Source organism: Cololabis saira, chromosome 1 (genome assembly GCF_033807715.1).
Source record: "Cololabis saira isolate AMF1-May2022 chromosome 1, fColSai1.1, whole genome shotgun sequence".
NCBI classification, from domain to species: domain Eukaryota; kingdom Metazoa; phylum Chordata; class Actinopteri; order Beloniformes; family Belonidae; genus Cololabis; species Cololabis saira.
In genome coordinates, this window is record NC_084587.1 from 54,399,905 (window position 1) to 54,417,733 (window position 17,829).

At 43.6% G+C, this 17,829-nt stretch overlaps 4 protein-coding genes across 4 annotated transcripts in view; 1 reads left to right on the plus strand and 3 right to left on the minus strand.

Moving 5' to 3' along the window:
- Nucleotides 1–11,555, minus strand: part of LOC133444372 (uncharacterized) — a 42,492-nt gene extending 30,937 nt beyond the window's left edge. Inside the window, exons 1-4 of the mRNA XM_061722154.1 lie at nucleotides 11,249–11,555; nucleotides 9,699–10,077; nucleotides 7,359–7,643; nucleotides 6,043–6,522 (exon numbers count right to left, since the gene is read on the minus strand). Of these exons, the coding sequence (XP_061578138.1) occupies nucleotides 6,043–6,522; nucleotides 7,359–7,643; nucleotides 9,699–10,077; nucleotides 11,249–11,555 (1,451 nt within the window). The remainder of the gene's footprint in view (nucleotides 1–6,042; nucleotides 6,523–7,358; nucleotides 7,644–9,698; nucleotides 10,078–11,248) is intronic.
- On the plus strand, nucleotides 4,463–5,077 carry LOC133448014 (histone H1-like). The gene has a single exon (XM_061726518.1). It carries the CDS (start codon nucleotides 4,463–4,465, stop codon nucleotides 5,075–5,077), a length of 615 nt encoding a protein of 204 aa, XP_061582502.1.
- An 888-nt stretch (nucleotides 11,556–12,443) lies between the features above and the next one.
- Nucleotides 12,444–13,058, minus strand: LOC133447966 (histone H1-like). The gene has a single exon (XM_061726515.1). It carries the CDS (start codon nucleotides 13,056–13,058, stop codon nucleotides 12,444–12,446), a length of 615 nt encoding a protein of 204 aa, XP_061582499.1.
- Nucleotides 13,059–15,675: 2,617 nt separating this feature from the next.
- On the minus strand, nucleotides 15,676–16,093 carry LOC133448452 (histone H2B-like). Its single transcript, XM_061726988.1, has one exon. The coding sequence runs from the start codon at nucleotides 16,088–16,090 to the stop codon at nucleotides 15,716–15,718; it is 375 nt and encodes a 124-aa protein (XP_061582972.1). The 5' UTR covers nucleotides 16,091–16,093; the 3' UTR covers nucleotides 15,676–15,715.
- Nucleotides 16,094–17,829: the final 1,736 nt, after the last annotated feature.

Genomic DNA, 17,829 nt, shown 5'->3' on the forward strand with positions numbered 1-17,829 from the left:
TCACGTTTGGATGAAGTTTTCCTTTATCTTCAACATATTTTATGTCACCGAACACAGGATCTGTGGCTATTTTAGCTTGTCTGTTTATGAATCTGACCAGATCTGAAAATCTCTCTCTCCTTCCTGTGGTTTCTTGGATGTCAAAGGCGGTCACTCTCCACCTCTCTCTCATCTTGTATGGTAACTTGGAAACAATCATTCTGAGATTAGTGGGATGCTCCATTTCTTGGAGCTGGTCGACATCTTGCATTGCATTATCGCAGCCAGTGAGAAACAAGGAATAACTATGAAGACCCTTAGCATCTTCTGGCTTAATTTGTGGCCAGCTGAAGGCTCTGTTCATGTAGGCATTTGCGATTTTAAGTTTGTTACCATAGTGATAAGTCAGCAATTTCCTTGCCTCACTGTAGCCTTGAGATGGACTCATGTGTTGGCAACTTCGGATTAAGTCTCTCGGTTCACCTCTGGTAAACTGTTCAAGCTAATATAACCTGTCACTGTCACTATCAGTTTTGTCATGAATGGTATGATCAAAGGCTCTTAAGAATGACTTAAAGTCAAGTGGATCGCCACTGAAAACTGGCACATCTCTCTGAGGTAAGTGTGACAGTCGTTGTTGCTTAACTAACATCTCAGTGATGTCATTTTGTTTCAGCATCACTTCACACAAGTTTACTGGATTACATCTGTCAGCCGTTTGTTGTATGCAATCCTCTTGTTTCGCTTGATGATTTATGTTTGACCCTTCAGTGAGATCATGACTTACTTCAGGCTCTTGCCTGCCATTTGGTGGCCGTTGATCTGCCGAACTTGCCACAGAAAGAACAGTGACATCATTGTCACAGCTCTCATGCTCATAGTCTTCGAAAACGTTTAATTTGGCTGTGGATACAGCAATGTCTGTTTCAATCTTGAGCTGATCCATCCTTGCCTTTAACTTGCACTCTTCCATTTCCAACTCCTGTTTCTGTTTCAGAGATGCTGCGCGTGCGAGTAAGGCGGCATGTTCTGCTTGTTCCTTTTGTCGTGCAGACATTACAGATGAGGCTCTTGACGACGTTGATGAGCGGCTGCTTGCTTTGCTTTTGTGACTAGATTTCTTGGATGATGGAATATTAGTCACATTTACACTGTTGTAGCTATTCATGTCTGTATGCTGTTTTTGCCTTTTATCAGCTACCCATTCTTCGACTTCTGTCATAAATCTGCTGATTTCTTGTCTTTTTGGATCAAACCAGAATTTTTTATCTGCTTCATGTTCATCTTTGGGCAACAGCAAAAGAACATTTGCGTTTGCGTGAATAAACTCTTGTAGTAGTTTTGTGCATTAATTTAAATTTTCATTCACAACATCTGGACTCTCATTATCTTTCATTAGTGCAGTGATCTTGTTCGTTTTTGAAGTCACCTGTGAGAGTTTTGACCTTCTTGCACTTATTTGCCGGCTTGTTTGCTCTTCTAGCGCTTTTTCTGTGGGTTTTGGCGCCCTCTTGTGACTAACCGCGGTACTGCGCCTCTCTGCGATAGCCTCGTAACTGTCATCCTCGTCCGACATCTTGGATTTACTCCGCTTCTTCCTTCTAACTGAACAATTTGACGAAATGGTCTATGACACAAAGCACAACTGGGCTTTCTTAAATGGATGTCATCTTCTTCAGACCAAACATCTTTGTTGTCTCGGTTTTACGAGAAGGTGAGTGAGATGCCGTTCTTTGTACCTCTTTATGACTGTCAGTTTGTTTTGTCGTCATGGCAACGCAGATGTCTTGTTCCCGGAGGAGCGTTTTACTTATGTAGTGACTATCTTTAGACTTTAGACTCTTTCTTCTTTTGACCAAACATCTTACTCACTTCATGAATGGTAATGACGACAGGAGATTTTTTACGCGTTGAGTACGGCAACAGAACCGTCAACAGAACGGTAAAACGCTGTGTTGCTCCGCCGTCACTTGTTTATTCTTTCAACTGACATAAACATCAAACAAACCTTCAGCTGCTACGGAAGCCCCACTGGCCCAAACTACCGAAACCATTAAGGCAAAACAAATATTAGTAGTGAAATTTAGGTCTTAATCACTAAACTATTAAATAATAACTCTCAAAACTTAAACTGAAATATATTCCTTCTCTGTGAACAACAAGGCATATTATGCAATAAAAGAGTTAACTATAAAGTAAATTATAAGCTATACATGGCGCTTACACCATGGTACTTGTATTTTCTTTTCAGGTCGTCCTGCCAAAGCTGTCTTTTATAGCTTGTCAGACCAATTATTCAAAATGTCTAAATTACTAATGGAGAATTTTTATTAATTGGAGGAAACGGGGAACATGTGTGAAGTTTGAGATCGCTGAACACTGTGACTCTTTTAATGGGTTCTATTTGTAGTTTCACTGTTCTACCACTAGGTTTTGTGTGTACGCATGGTCGGAGTTGCTTACATTTACACGCGTTTCTGCGCACAAATACATGTTGATAAATTCCATACTTTGCATGGGAATGCTCGTACGCACGCTTTAGGCACAGATCTGTGCGTACGAACTGTTGATAAATGAGGCCCCTGGAAGTCCAACCTGCCAAAGACGATGATGGTGCAGTTTTACACGGCCATCATTGAGTCCATCATCACCTCCTCCATCACCGTCTGGTACGCTGCTGCCACTGTGAAGGACAGGAGCAGACTGCAGCGTATCATCCGCTCTGCAGAGAAGGTGATTGGCTGCAATCTCCCATCTCTCCCGAACCTGCAGCCTCCAGGACCTGCAGCCTCCAGGACCCTGAAGCGTGCAGGAAAGATTGCAGCAGACCCCTCCCACCCCGGTCAAAAACTGTTCCAGACTCTTCCCTCTGGCAGGAGGCTGCGGTCCATCAGGACCAAAACCTCACGCCACAAGAACAGTTTTTTCCCGTCTGCAGCTGTCCTCATCAACAAGGCCCCGGTCCCCCCGCTCCCCCGTCTACTACGGACTTCCCCCCCATCCCACTCTACGTTGCATTAACGTAAAGATTCCAATCCTGTAACTTTTGTACCGACTCATATCCGGCACTTTAAAAACCTCATATTGTACATTTCTGTTTATACATTTTATCTGTCCCAAGTCATCCTAAGTCACTTTTTGTACTGACTCATATCCGGCACTTTAAAAACCTAATTTTGTACATTTCTGTATACATTTTATTTTATCTCTTATATATTTGCTTTTATATGTGTATTGTATTGCACCAATCACCACAACAAATTCCTTGTGTGTGTTAAACTTGGCAATAAATCATTTTCTGATTCTGATTCTGATAATGAGCAGGGTGTTATTCTACAGGTTTTATTCTACCAGATGCAGAAATGCATCAGGTAAAGTAAAACGAGGGGATGAGATGTAAAAACAACAAATGCAAGTATAAGGAAAAGGAAAAAAAAATAAAATATATTGTAGCACCAGCAAGATGTGAACGAATGGCTATTGGAGAGTTTCTGCAATAATTCATTGTGTCAACTTTATTGACATTATCAACACAACACACAGCAAATATGTAGCTGCTACACCGCATGGTACACCAACAAAAAGAAAACAGCATGCTGAAATAAGGCAACAGTTGCAGTAAAATGTTATCCCACAATTCCAAGTGCCACCAGTGTCTCACAGCCACCACTACAATATATATATATATATATTTCTGCTTTTATTTTTAATTATGTCAGTTTTAGTTCCTCCATATGTGTAATATTAGGGAATTAAAGTTTTAAAAACATTTTAAAAGATTTTTGGGGCTACTGCCAACTTTAATCCAACTAAGCAATGGCTGAAACCTTGTGTGCTTGACGTTTTTGCATCAGCTGAGATTTTTGATGTCGTTTCTTATGTCAGGGTGGAACCACATCAATAATTTGTGTTCTGGGGACAGCAGTGCTGTATTTAATTTATACATATTCAGCAGGAGAAATGTTGACGGAGAGAGGTTTTGCTGGGACATGACGTCTGCCACGTGTGTTTGCTGATGCCAAATGTTCGTTAATTTAGAAAGAAACTATGAACAAGAGATGATTGTTGTTGATTAAAATTAATGAACAAACGTGTTGTTTAACTGTTAAACGTATCTTATTTGAGTTGTAATACATATGAAGCTTGTTAGAGTAAAAAGAAGACGGGAAATCCGCTGGACATCGAGGGGAGTCGGTGACATTGAAGGGTCCTGGAACAAATAATAAAGGAAATCAGAGCTTTACATGACCTAAAAATAGAGAGACACAAGTCAACTGTCATCTGTTTTTATTACAGTCTCTAACGCTGCTCCAGTACTCATTGTAAATACTTTATTTACGAGGAGAAAACACAAGTGGGACTCCACCGACTGCACACGGGAGCGGCGCTGCGGGTTGAGTCTCCACGGTTCTCATGGTGTGTTTAAGCTCCGTCCGGAGCTCCGGCTTCTCATCATTAGCAGTGACTCTCGCAGCAGCTCGACATGGCAGAAGTAGCTCCAGCTCCGGCTCCGGCCAAAGCCGCCAAGAAGAAGGTGTCCAAGCCGAAGAAGGCCGGCCCCAGCGCGGCAGAGCTCATCGTGAAGGCCGTGGCCGCGTCCAAGGAGCGCAGCGGCGTGTCCGCCGCCGCCGTCAAGAAAGCTCTGGCCGCCGGAGGATACGACGTGGACAAGAACAAAGCCCGCGTCAACACCGCCATCAAGAGCCTGGTGACCAAGGGGACCCTGGTCCAGACCAAGGGGACCGGGGCCTCCGGCTCCTTCAAGATGAGCAAGAACACTGACACGAAGGCCAAAGCTCCCGTGAAGAAAGCAGCTCCTAAAGCCAACAAGCCCGCCGCCAAGAAACCCGCAGCAGCGAAGAAGGCGAAGAGCGCAGCAGCCAAGAAACCAGCAGCGGCCAAGAAGAGCCCCAAGAAGGTGAAGAAGCCCGCAGCGCTCAAGAAGACGGCCAAGAGCCCCAAGAAGGTCGCCAAGAGCCCCAAGAAGGTCGCCAAGAGCCCCAAGAAGGTGCTGAAGAAGGCCCCCAAAGCCAACAAGTCCCCTGCCAAGAAGGTGGCCAAGCCCAAAGCCAAGAAGGCAGCACCCAAGAAGAAGTGAAGCGTCACTGCTGGACAAAATGAAAAAGGCTCTTTTAAGAGCCACCACTTCATCCTGAGAGTTGTTTTCCTATCAGCTTGTTTTTTAAACAATAAATTGAACAATTACCCTCGTTTATCAAATGTACATTTAAGGGAACAGTATATTTTATTTTACACAAAAGTAAAGTGACAGTTTCAAAGAATTTACAAGAACCAGGTTTCAACCCCTTTCTCTTTTATTTGTAGCTTACTTTTTGATCCACTATACATTTCACAGTATCTTAATCAATAATTCACTCATAGACTTCAGCATTTCTTAATGTGGCTTATTTTACTACTGTAATTACATTCAAGCCGCCTGGATTTACTTTGATTTTATGGCTGTAGAATTGTCAAATGTGCAAAGAATCAGTGCTCCTGCCTATTCCTTTCCCAAGATAACTGCAACTTTCAATATCTGGCAGTTATTCAATATCACTGTGTTATAACTGTTTAACAGATAAGGACACTTTTTGCAGTATCTAGTATTTTAAGAGCCACCACATCTTCCTTAAAAGGCAAATTGTGTCACATAAGAAATATTGTTTTCTTATAAGAAAATAGTGGTACTCATGCAAATTTGTTATTGATTACATTGTTATAAGTTAAAGTCAGTTATGTATCCTATCCAGTAGCTCCTTGGCAGTCGGACTTGAGAGGTACGCTGACAAATGAATGTCGTGGCAGTTTCTTAAAATAAAGCTTGAGACAAAGATAACGGCTCGTTTGATAATGAAAAAGACAGGAGAGACAAGACAAGTAGAGGTGCATTTTTCACGTTACATTCTAAAAGGAAAACTAGCTCTTTAGTGGTGATGTTGGTGGCTCTTAAAAGAGCCGTTGTGGGTTACAAGGTAGACGGTCTAAGCTCTCTCCCCGCGGATGCGGCGGGCCAGCTGGATGTCTTTGGGCATAATGGTGACCCTCTTGGCGTGGATGGCGCACAGGTTGGTGTCCTCGAACAGCCCCACCAGGTAAGCCTCGCTGGCCTCCTGCAGGGCCATGACGGCAGAGCTCTGGAAGCGCAGGTCGGTCTTGAAGTCCTGAGCGATTTCTCTCACCAGCCGCTGGAAGGGCAGCTTGCGGATCAGCAGCTCCGTGGACTTCTGGTAGCGGCGGATCTCCCTCAGAGCCACGGTACCGGGCCTGTAGCGGTGAGGCTTCTTCACTCCGCCGGTGGCCGGGGCGCTCTTCCGGGCGGCCTTGGTGGCCAGCTGCTTCCTGGGGGCTTTGCCTCCGGTGGACTTACGAGCGGTCTGCTTAGTTCTGGCCATGACGACTGGTTCTGGATCAGGACAATAATGCTGGGAGAAGCGAGACTCGCTGCTCTTAAAGGCTGTGACTCGGTGACGCGGTCCAGACCTCCGCTCCTGATTGGTGGATTCTGCTCTGCAGCCCCGCCTCGCCCCGGGAGCGAGCTCGCGCCTCAATGTGCGCCGTTTATTGGACAGAATCTTTTCAAAACTCCCGCCTAGTCCGGAGCCCCGCCCCCTGCAGTCTCTCTGTCCCGGTTGTGTAAATTAGTTAATTTTATTTATTAGTTTATTTACTCCAATCACTAGAAACCAACCCCAACTAGCTGGGTAGCATTTATAGTATACTGGTAAGGAAAAAAGATTGTGTACTTTTTGGGAGGACGTGTTAGAGGACAGGGACGGATTTTTCTCCGCCTTAATGGATGTTGGTGTATTACAGTGTGTTAGCGACATCTACTGAAACATCGGTATCAGTTCCTATTTCAAAAAAGAGCAATTGCTTATTTCCCCGTTAGATTAACAGACTTTTGAAGTTTCTGAAGCAACACTAGTGAATTCATTTTCCTTTGTAGAGAAAGTAAGTTTAATTACCTCTGAAAAGCAGTCATTACTTACAGAGCCTCACTTCAACAAGCAGACAACTGATGAACTAGTTAGTGCTATAATCGAAAATGTTAAAATATTTCTTTTTTAAACAATCTGCTCTCAGTCATCTCGCATCTCTAGATGTATTTATTGGTCGTTTGTTCTGAGACAGTTTAGTTTCCAGTAAAAGCATACGTTACTGCTCCATACAACCTTTTGCGCTTTAAAGTGTGTGGATGCATTAGTGGATTAATCGTTAGTGGTATTACAGTCATTTAGCAGACGCTTTTATCCAAAGCGACTTACATGTGAGAACAAGCACAAAATCCCATAGTAATTGTTATCTGGTAATCGTGTCTCTCAGAGAAGTGTGTGGCTCTTAAAAGAGCCGTTGTGTTTCGGGTTCAGCAGCAGCTTTACTTGGCCTTGGCGGCCTTCTCGGTCTTCTTCGGCAGCAGCACCGCCTGGATGTTGGGCAGCACGCCGCCCTGAGCGATGGTGACCCCCCCCAGCAGCTTGTTGAGCTCCTCGTCGTTGCGGACAGCCAGCTGCAGGTGACGGGGGATGATGCGGGTCTTCTTGTTGTCGCGGGCAGCGTTTCCAGCCAGCTCCAGGATCTCAGCGGTCAGATACTCCAGCACAGCCGCCAGGTAGACGGGGGCGCCGGCACCGACGCGCTGAGCGTAGTTGCCTTTACGCAGCAGTCTGTGGACACGACCCACTGGGAACTGCAGTCCTGCACGGGAGGAGCGGGTCTTGGCCTTCGCTCTGGCTTTCCCTCCGGTCTTTCCGCGGCCGCTCATGTTGATAATGTCTTTCTGGAACTGGTGTCAAGAGAAACTGTGTCTCCAGCAGCGGAAAACCTCATTAAATACCGGAGAGCGCGGGACGAGTCCTGCCGCACCAATCAGGACAGAGAGAAACGAGGCGGGAGTTGTGAAGAGATTCTATCCAATAAACAGCGAGCATTGGAGCTCCTGGGGACGGGGCCTAGCTGCAGAGCAGAATCCACCAATCAGGAGCAGCGGAGGTGTAGCTCCACTGACTGTCCCCTAAAGATCTGGGGCCTCATCTATAAAGCTTGCTTGCGCAGAAAAAGCGCCTGAAAGTTGCGTAAGCCGCCTTCTACGCGTGTATTTACACATCCTAAACCATACCTGTCAAGTTTTGGATTTAAAAATAAGGGACATTTTCCACTGCCAGCAATCCCACCATCCCAACAGAGGTCCAGTATGTTACATTTTGAGACAGGTTTACATGAAATCTAAAATAACGACCTGTCAAACATCTACAAACTACAATGATGTGCTCATAGCCTGATAGGCCGATTTTTGTTGACACTGCAATGCTGTGAACATTCTTATTCCTATAATAAAGCCTAAATGAAAACACAAAAAGAAATTAAAGCACATTTATTTATTTTAAATATTTTCAATTAATATACACATTGTCTTCAAGTGAAACATTTACATTTTTAATTTGTCATTTTAACTCATGTGGCTCTCTGGCCAATCTTGCTCCTCTTTAAGGAAGTAAATTTGGTATCCCATTTTTAGAGATATTTAAACAACGTCTTCGCTTTATTGGCAGTAGCCTTCTCTGGTTACATCCATCCATCTCTGAGTTGTTGCCACTAACCTCTCCAGAACCAAACTACAGCAGGTGGCAGTTCTCACGAGGCCGGTTACAATTCAGTTAGGAAAGGCACAGGAATGCTTTTCAAAAAGTATTATAAAACGGGAAGTTACTTATATGGGAGGACGGTGGGAAAGAGGTAAAATACAGTAGTTTCCCGGCCAAAACGGGAGATTTGACAGGTATGTCCTAAACACACATTTACATTACTCAGAGGGAACAAAGTCCAACCTCGCAAACTGTTTAGTCAAGCAGTCATTGGAGTTAAGACATTTTTAAGTAACTTAAAGGGGACCTATTGTGAAAAAGAAGTTTTTTCTTGCTTTAACATATATAAAGTGGTCTTCCCTCAGCCTGCCAACTCAGAGAAGTACAGCAACCAAATTCTGCAGTGTCTGTACAGCCGCCCGGATGAGTCGTTCAGTGTGATGTGGCTTCTACGAGCCGTTCAGTCGTCCCCTTTAAAATTATACATTACTCAATGCTGATATTCAACAAATAAACCTTAATCTTACAATTAAAAAAAAGCCGCGCAATGAATTGTACCGTCTGGTACAATTCTTTATTAAAGTAATTCAGCTGAAGCATGTCAGAAGGTATTTGATGTGCTCTAACAATACTGAATGAATAAATGATTCCTGTAATCACATTAACCTTTGTGGATTTATAATTTTGGAGTATATTCTTAACCCCAGACTAATGATTATTTACTGTTCATGTTATGTTGCAGGAGGAAGTTTCATGCTCTCCAGATTCGGTGTGGCTCTGAAAAGAGCCGTTGGTTTGTATTGGGTCAGTTGTGAAACTGAAAGTTTCATTTTTGCTGTAATGGATTTTGTATTGACAAAAGGACACTTGAATAGAGAAAGAAAAGCAAATATTTTGGATGAAAGCAAATGAAGATTCTGCTGAGTGAAGCTGCAGTTAACAGGAGCAGTTGATGCCCGTTTCATTCTTTCTCCTGTTTTTGCAGAAATATCTCTTGTGTACAGACTCAGACCAATACCCATTACGCAGATGTATTCAATAAATACTTCAATGTTTGAAAAGAAAAGAAATTCAGCTCTCCAGATTGGGTGTGTGGCTCTTAAAAGAGCCGTTGGTTTGTATTGGGTGTTGGTCTACTTGGAGCTGGTGTACTTGGTGACGGCCTTGGTTCCCTCGGACACGGCGTGCTTGGCCAGCTCCCCGGGCAGCAGGAGGCGCACGGCGGTCTGGATCTCCCTGGAGGTGATGGTGGAGCGTTTGTTGTAGTGAGCCAGACGAGACGCTTCGGAGCCGATGCGCTCAAAGATGTCGTTGACGAACGAGTTCATGATGCCCATGGCCTTGGAGGAGATGCCGGTGTCGGGGTGGACCTGCTTCAGCACCTTGTACACGTAGATGGCGTAGCTCTCCTTCCTGCTCTTTCTCCTCTTCTTGCCGCCTTTCCCGGCGGTCTTTGTCACGGCTTTCTTGGAGCCCTTCTTGGGCGCGGACTTGGCGGGTTCAGGCATGTTTCCTTCTTCAGAAACGAATGAACTGCCTCGGTCAGAGAGGCTGCTTTCATTCCCTCCACATGCAAAAACTACAGTGCAGTCTCCCGTCTGTGATTGGTCCAGTGGTTCTGACGTCACAGATGATGTCTCTCTTCATTTAAACCGGTGGGCGGCTCTCAGTGGAGAGAAAGAAGAGCGGGAAACTACCGACAGGCGCCGTTTGTTTAGCAAATACATCTATAAATACAATATTTGTATTGTGAGATTGTCTTCAGAGGGTTGTGAAAAAGTAGCGGATGAATGTAGTGCAGAGCTCTTTAATCTGACCAGGGTCAACGAGCAGCAAAAAAGGACAGTTTAATTATTTAACTGTCCTGTATTACATTTAACTGAATACAGCCGTTTAAAACCACCTGCAGTGGAAAACGCAACATTTAAAACACTGTAGCAACTCCACATCATGAATCTTTGTAAACAAGCGGATAAAAATAGGTAAACTTTCGTGGACCAACAGAAGCGTCAGAACTCTTGTCAGTTGTGTATCGCTTTAATTTAGATAGATGCAAAGACTAAGTTTGAAAATGAATCCAGTTGCATGCTCAATGTCTATTTAAGATGTAGTGGTAGATGTGATCACATCCAACATAGAAATTGTTGTCCAGGTTATTATTTCCTGCATCGAATAATTAATTAATTATTATAATTATTATCAAGACGTTTACACAAAATCATGCGTAGCATCACCTGGAACCAGAGAAGTCTCAAAAACCATCCAATTTATTTGCCACTCTTCCAGCACCATGAAACTAAAAGTATGATACAAATAAGACAAAATGCATATAATACAAGATACATAATTTACATGCTAAAAAAGTAATGAACAATATGCCCACATAAATGCAATGGGCTACAATAAAGCAAATATTTACATTAAATTGTCAAGTTGCTAGTTTGTATTAATCAATTCAAACACAAAAACATTGTAAATATTGTATACGTTACATTGCAATAACTGAAGTGTTACTGAATGTCATACCTCGCTCCACTTTCCAAGGGAGCAAACTAGCACTTCATTCAGCAGTGGGTTGCAGGTGACAGTTCACGACAGAATGTATAAATGTCGGTAATTTGCTCTCAGATCAGGTTGGTGGCCCTTAAAAGGGCCGTTGTTTGGTTGAAACGGTTTGATGGTTTAACCCCCGAATCCGTACAGGGTGCGTCCCTGTCTCTTGAGCGCGTACACAACATCCATGGCGGTCACCGTCTTCCTCTTTGCGTGCTCGGTGTAGGTGACGGCATCACGGATCACGTTCTCCAGGAAGACCTTCAGCACACCGCGGGTCTCCTCGTAGATTAGACCGGAGATACGCTTCACCCCGCCGCGGCGAGCCAGACGGCGGATGGCGGGTTTGGTGATTCCCTGGATGTTGTCACGGAGGACTTTACGGTGACGCTTAGCGCCTCCTTTACCGAGACCCTTTCCTCCTTTTCCTCGTCCGCTCATGTTTGCTGCTAGATTTTTCTGCTTGAAAATGTCTCAGACCTACTGAGTGCTGCTTATAGCTCTTTTCTGAGGACGTGTTAGAGAACAGGGGCGGGCCTGCTCTTCTTCTCGTGGTGTAAACGGTTGTTGGTGAGTAGTTTGTGTGTTAGCGCCTCCTCCTGAAAAACAACTGGTAGTAAACTCGTGTTTTGTTGTTTCGACTGAACGAGAGTCCATTTCACAAATAAAATAGGGTTATTTCATACATCTTAAAATACAATCATATATTTATATTTTACTTTACATGCATGAGTACCACCATATTTTCTTATAAGAAAACAATATTTCTTATGTGACACAATTTGCCTTTTAAGGAAGATGTGGTGGCTCTTAAAATACTAGATACTGCAAAAAGTGTCCTTATCTGTTAAACAGTCAGAACACACAGTAATATTGAATAACTGCCAGATCTTGAAAGTTGAAGTTATCTTGGGAAAGGAATAGGCAGGAGCACTGATTCTTTGCACGTTTGACAATTCTACAGCCATGAAATCAAAGTAAATCCAGGCGGCTTGAATGTAATTACAGTAGTAAAATAAGCCACATTAAGAAATGCTGAAGTCTATGAGTGAATTATTGATTAAGATACTGTGAAATGTATAGTGGATCAAAAAGTAAGCTACAAATAAAAGAGAAAGGGGTTGAAACCTGGTTCTTGTAAATTCTTTGAAACTGTCACTTTACTTTTGTGTAAAATAAAATATAGTACTGTTCCCTGGAATTTACATTTGATAAACGAGGGTAATTGTTCAATTTATTGTTTAAAAAACAAGCTGATAGGAAAACAACTCTCAGGATGAAGTGGTGGCTCTTAAAAGAGCCTTTTTCATTTTGTCCAGCAGTGATGCTTCACTTCTTCTTGGGTGCTGCCTTCTTGGCTTTGGGCTTGGCCACCTTCTTGGCGGGGGACTTGTTGGCTTTGGGGGCTTTCTTCACCACCTTCTTGGGGCTCTTGGCGACCTTTTTGGGGCTCTTGGCGACCTTCTTGGGGCTCTTGGCCGTCTTCTTGAGCGCTGCAGGCTTCTTGACCTTCTTGGGGCTCTTCTTGGCCGCTGCTGGTTTCTTGGCTGCTGCGCTCTTCGCCTTCTTCGCTGCTGCGGGTTTCTTGGCGGCGGGCTTCTTGGCTTTAGGAGGCGCTTTCTTCACGGGAGCTTTGGCCTTCGTGTCAGTGTTCTTGCTCATCTTGAAGGAGCCGGAGGCCCCAGTCCCCTTGGTCTGGACCAGGGTCCCCTTGGTCACCAGGCTCTTGATGGCGGTGTTGACGCGGGCTTTGTTCTTGTCCACGTCGTATCCTCCGGCGGCCAGAGCTTTCTTGACGGCGGCGGCGGACACGCCGCTGCGCTCCTTGGACGCGGCCACGGCCTTCACGATGAGCTCTGCCGCGCTGGGGCCGGCCTTCTTCGGCTTGGACACCTTCTTCCTGGCGGCTTTGGCCGGAGCCGGAGCTGGAGCTACTTCTGCCATGTCGAGCTGCTGCGAGAGTCACTGCTAATGATGAGAAGCCGGAGCTCCGGACGGAGCTTAAACACACCATGAGAACCGTGGAGACTCAACCCGCAGCGCCGCTCCCGTGTGCAGTCGGCGGAGTCACACTTGTGTTTTCTCCTCGTAAATAAAGTATTTACAATGAGTACTGGAGCAGCGTTAGAGACTGTAATAAAAACAGATGACAGTTGACTTGTGTCTCTCTATTTTAATGTCATGTAAAGCTCTGATTTCCTTTACTATTTGTTCGAGGACCCTTCAATGTCACCGACTCCCCTCGATGTCCAGCGGATTTCCCGTCTTCTTTTTACTCTAACAAGCTTCATATGTATTACAACTCAAAGAAGATACGTTTAACAGTTAAACAACACGTTTGTTCATTAATTTTAATCAACAACAATCATCTCTTGTTCATAGTTTCTTTCTAAATTAACGAACATTTGGCATCAGCAAACACACGTGGCAGACGTCATGTCCCAGCAAAACCTCTCTCCGTCAACATTTCTCCTGCTGAATATGTATAAATTAAATATAGCACTTCTGTCCCCAGAACACAAATTGTTGATGTGGTTCCACCCTGACATAAGAAACGACATCAAAAATCTCAGCTGATGCAAAAACGTCAAGCACACAAGGTTTAAAGTTGGCAGTAGCCCACAATATCTATTAACATTTTTTTTAAACTTTAATTCTCTAATATTACACATATGGAGGAACAAAACTGATATAATTAAAAATAAAAGCATATATATATATATATATATATATATATATATATATATATATATATATATATATATATATATATATACATATATATATATATATATATATATATATATTGCAGTGGTGGCTGTGAGACACAAGTGGCACTTGGGCTTGTGGGATAACATTTTTCCTGCAAATGTCACGTCTTGCATGTGCACCAATATTTCGTTTTTTTTCCTTTTCCTTATACATGCATTTGTTGTTTTTACATCTCATCTCCTCTTTTTACTTTACCTGATGCATTTCTGCATCTGGTAAAAGAAAAACACCCTGGCCATTATGCAAATGAGGATTGCTGCCTTTGTTCCATAAACAGGAGGAAGCAGGATCGGGCCAAAATTAAGGCTTTTGTGCAACCGGCAGTGTCCACAACCTTCTCGCATGAGGCTATATCCAATCCGATAAAAACAAAAACCCCTTTTTCAACTTTAGTGTTTCATCTGCTTACAAACAGCACAGCAGCCAGAGCTAAGTTTCTGGCAGCGTAGTTGATACATGTCCTCAACATTGAATTATTTTCATTTGAGGTTGTAGCAATTGAGATTAAAAGAAACCCCCCACTGTCGGACCTCTATATTGGTGTAAAAAGGCAACAGGATCCAATCTGACTCATCCATCCATCATTTGTTTCATGTACTCTTAAATGTACTCCTAGCAAAATGTATCTGGTCCAAATGCTTAAATGAGTTGTGGTCACAAGATTCAAGAGTCACATGAATGGGCTGAACATAATTCCCTGCTTTTAGATACCCAATCAGCACCCACCGAGTAGCCCCTTTGGGCCAAAAAACAGCCCTCTCCTACTGCAGGGCTATTTTTTGCCCCGTAAGAGGTTCCACATTACAAGCCCATTCCTGGTAAGGGAGACGCATGCAAACGGCCGGGCCGGAGAAATCTACCTAGAACTCCCACTAGTGGAAATAGCATAAATGCATGAATAAAAAAAAGGAAAAACAAGAAACATATATTTCTGCTTTTATTTCTAATTGGGTCTGCTTTGGTCCTACATATATAAATGCAGTTTATTCAGAAACTTAGTTCTTCCTCATATCAACAGAATATGGCAACTATTTCCAAATTGTACTTCAAACATAACACTGATTCAATACATGTAGTTTGACTACTACAATAATAGTATTGCACATTGGTTGAAAGAAATTAAGATTTGTAGCTAGCTGGGTCAAAACAAGTAGGGAAGTTTGAACAAATTTGAGGTCAGATTTAATGATGGACGACAGTTTATGTTCATACAATGAATGAACAAACTGATGTGTGCAATGTGGCACAAGTCAGACAGTGAGTACTTTTACCGCTGTACGTTTTCAAACAAACAACCTTATTACAATCGTAAATGAGGGCATAATTCATGACTTCTTTTGAAATCGCATGGCTAACGTTTTACTTGCACCTATGAGTGATGTTAAACATCAGAATCTGATGGTAATTTCATTTTGTTTAGCTCAGTCAATGAACTGATTGTTGATCTATTAATGCAGTCGCAAACTGATGGGATTAAGATTTTGGTGAAAGGGGAAGTGGGGTAGAGCAGAAGCAGTTGTGAAACTGAAAGTTTCATTTTTGCTGTAATGGATTTTGTATTGACAAGAGGACACTTGAATACAGAGAAAGAAAAGCAAATATTTTGGATGAAAGCAAATGAAGATTCTGCTGAGTGAAGTTGCAGTTGATGCCCGTTTCATTCTTTCTCCTGTTTTTGCAGAAATATCTCTTGTGTACAGACTCAGACCAATACCCATTACGCAGATGTATTCAATAAATACTTCAATGTTTGAAAAGAAAATAAATTCAGCTCTCCAGATTGGGTGTGTGGCTCTGAAAAGAGCCGTTGGTTTGTATTGGGTGTTGGTCTACTTGGAGCTGGTGTACTTGGTGACGGCCTTGGTTCCCTCGGACACGGCGTGCTTGGCCAGCTCCCCGGGCAGCAGGAGGCGCACGGCGGTCTGGATCTCCCTGGAGGTGATGGTGGAGCGTTTGTTGTAGTGAGCCAGACGTGACGCTTCAGAGGCGATGCGCTCAAAGATGTCGTTGACGAACGAGTTCATGATGCCCATGGCCTTGGAGGAGATGCCGGTGTCGGGGTGGACCTGCTTCAGCACCTTGTACACGTAGATGGCGTAGCTCTCCTTCCTGCTCTTTCTCCTCTTCTTGCCGCCTTTCCCGGCGGTCTTGGTCACGGCTTTCTTGGAGCCCTTCTTGGGCGCGGACTTGGCGGGTTCAGGCATGTTTCCTTCTTCACAAACGAATGGACTGCTTCGGTCAGAGAGGCTGCTTTTATGCAGCTGCAGGCAAACTGCGCTGCGCCGTCGCTCCTCTGTGATTGGTCGAGACTCCGCTGGTTGTTCAGCATGCAGACGCCTCCTCACTGCTGCTGCCCCGCGGGTTGTGACGTTGCAGCTTGAAATGAATAAACGTCCCAGACATTTTTTATTCCTTGAGTGTTTCAGCACAGCCTCTCTACGAAGCTGCTGCTTTTATCACACCTTGTATGTTTATTTTATCTGTATTTTATTCACAATACTTTAATCCTTTGTTCCGTCTTCTGTTTTGCAGCTTTATTTGTCCCACGCTGCACGTATTTGTTTTTACGGTTCTCTCTGGAGCAGCTAGGTATCGACACACAACCGACCGTTACGTTACAGCCTCGTTTCTTCTCTTTCTTCTCTCTCTAATTTAATAATTCCAGTTATGGGAACTGCTTTAATCTTCCTCTATAGGTGGAATCTTCAACTCTTGATTTTTAGAAAAGCAAATTGATCTCTACCATGCAGTGTAGGATTTCAATCAATGAAGAACTGAATCTGTTATGTTTTCTCTTTTCTTCTGTTTTTTTTTCCTACTGTTCGCAGTGATATTTAGACATTTACTGTGACAAGCATGGGCTGTACAAAAGATCTGATATGCTATTAAAGTATTCCTCCAATGTTCAAAGATCATCTTTAGGCTGGCTAAAAACACCCATCATTGTTTTGTGTAAAGACTAAAAGATACCCAGTTCTAACATAAATAATGTGAATGGAAGGAAAGAAGTTTGCTGCAAAACAGATTATCTGCTAATTTCCACGAGTAGAATTCAGTTGATTATGTGGTCGACAGTACAAGATTGATCTGGTCCCGCCTTGAACTCACATGACATCAAAAATAGACTTAGCTGTTCTGTGTGTGTGTGGGGCGTCTAGCAAACATGTATTCACAATTGTTGTGTGGTGTGATTTCAACTGGCATCAACATGCATCACACGGCAGCAATATGATGATACTCTAGCTTGATCTAAGACAACAACGCTGTTGTCTGTGTGATGGCGACCACCACCACACAGCGAGCATCCATCTGTAACATTTCTATGTATCTATGTACCATAATAACTGCTTTTATTATTAATAATATTAACAAGGTTTACTGGTTTAATGGCTTAATGGTGTTGGTTGATTAGTGGGAAGAAACATTTCAGAGTGTCTATTAAAATATTTTTTTTACCAATTTTATATGTTATATAGTTCATTGGCTGCACATTGAGGGGATGGGCCCCAAATGCTTTAAAGGTATTGTGACATGAAAAACAAATTTTTCTTGATTTTTTGTGTTTTGTTGGGTGTCTTGACATCAATTACACCCAAAAAACAACGAACTTTTAACATTCAGTGTATTGTGTGCTTTCTGGGATTTTCCGCATAACTGTGCAAAAACGGCGCACCTGGTTTGGTGGCGGGCCATGACGTCAGGGCCCGCTAAATCACCGCCCCCTCCACCCAGCTCCCTGCCTCCTCTCCTCTCCAGCGCACCATAAAGGCTGATTTATGGTTCCGCGTTACACCGACGCAGAGCCTACGGCGTAGGGTTACGCGGCGACGCCGACGCCGCTGTGAGCGTATTGCTCGCGGGGAGCTGCGGTCCCGGTCCTCTGGTCCTGGTTGGACTTCATCCCCGGGCTGTAGTCGCCCTGTCTGGGCTGTGTGTGTGGGTG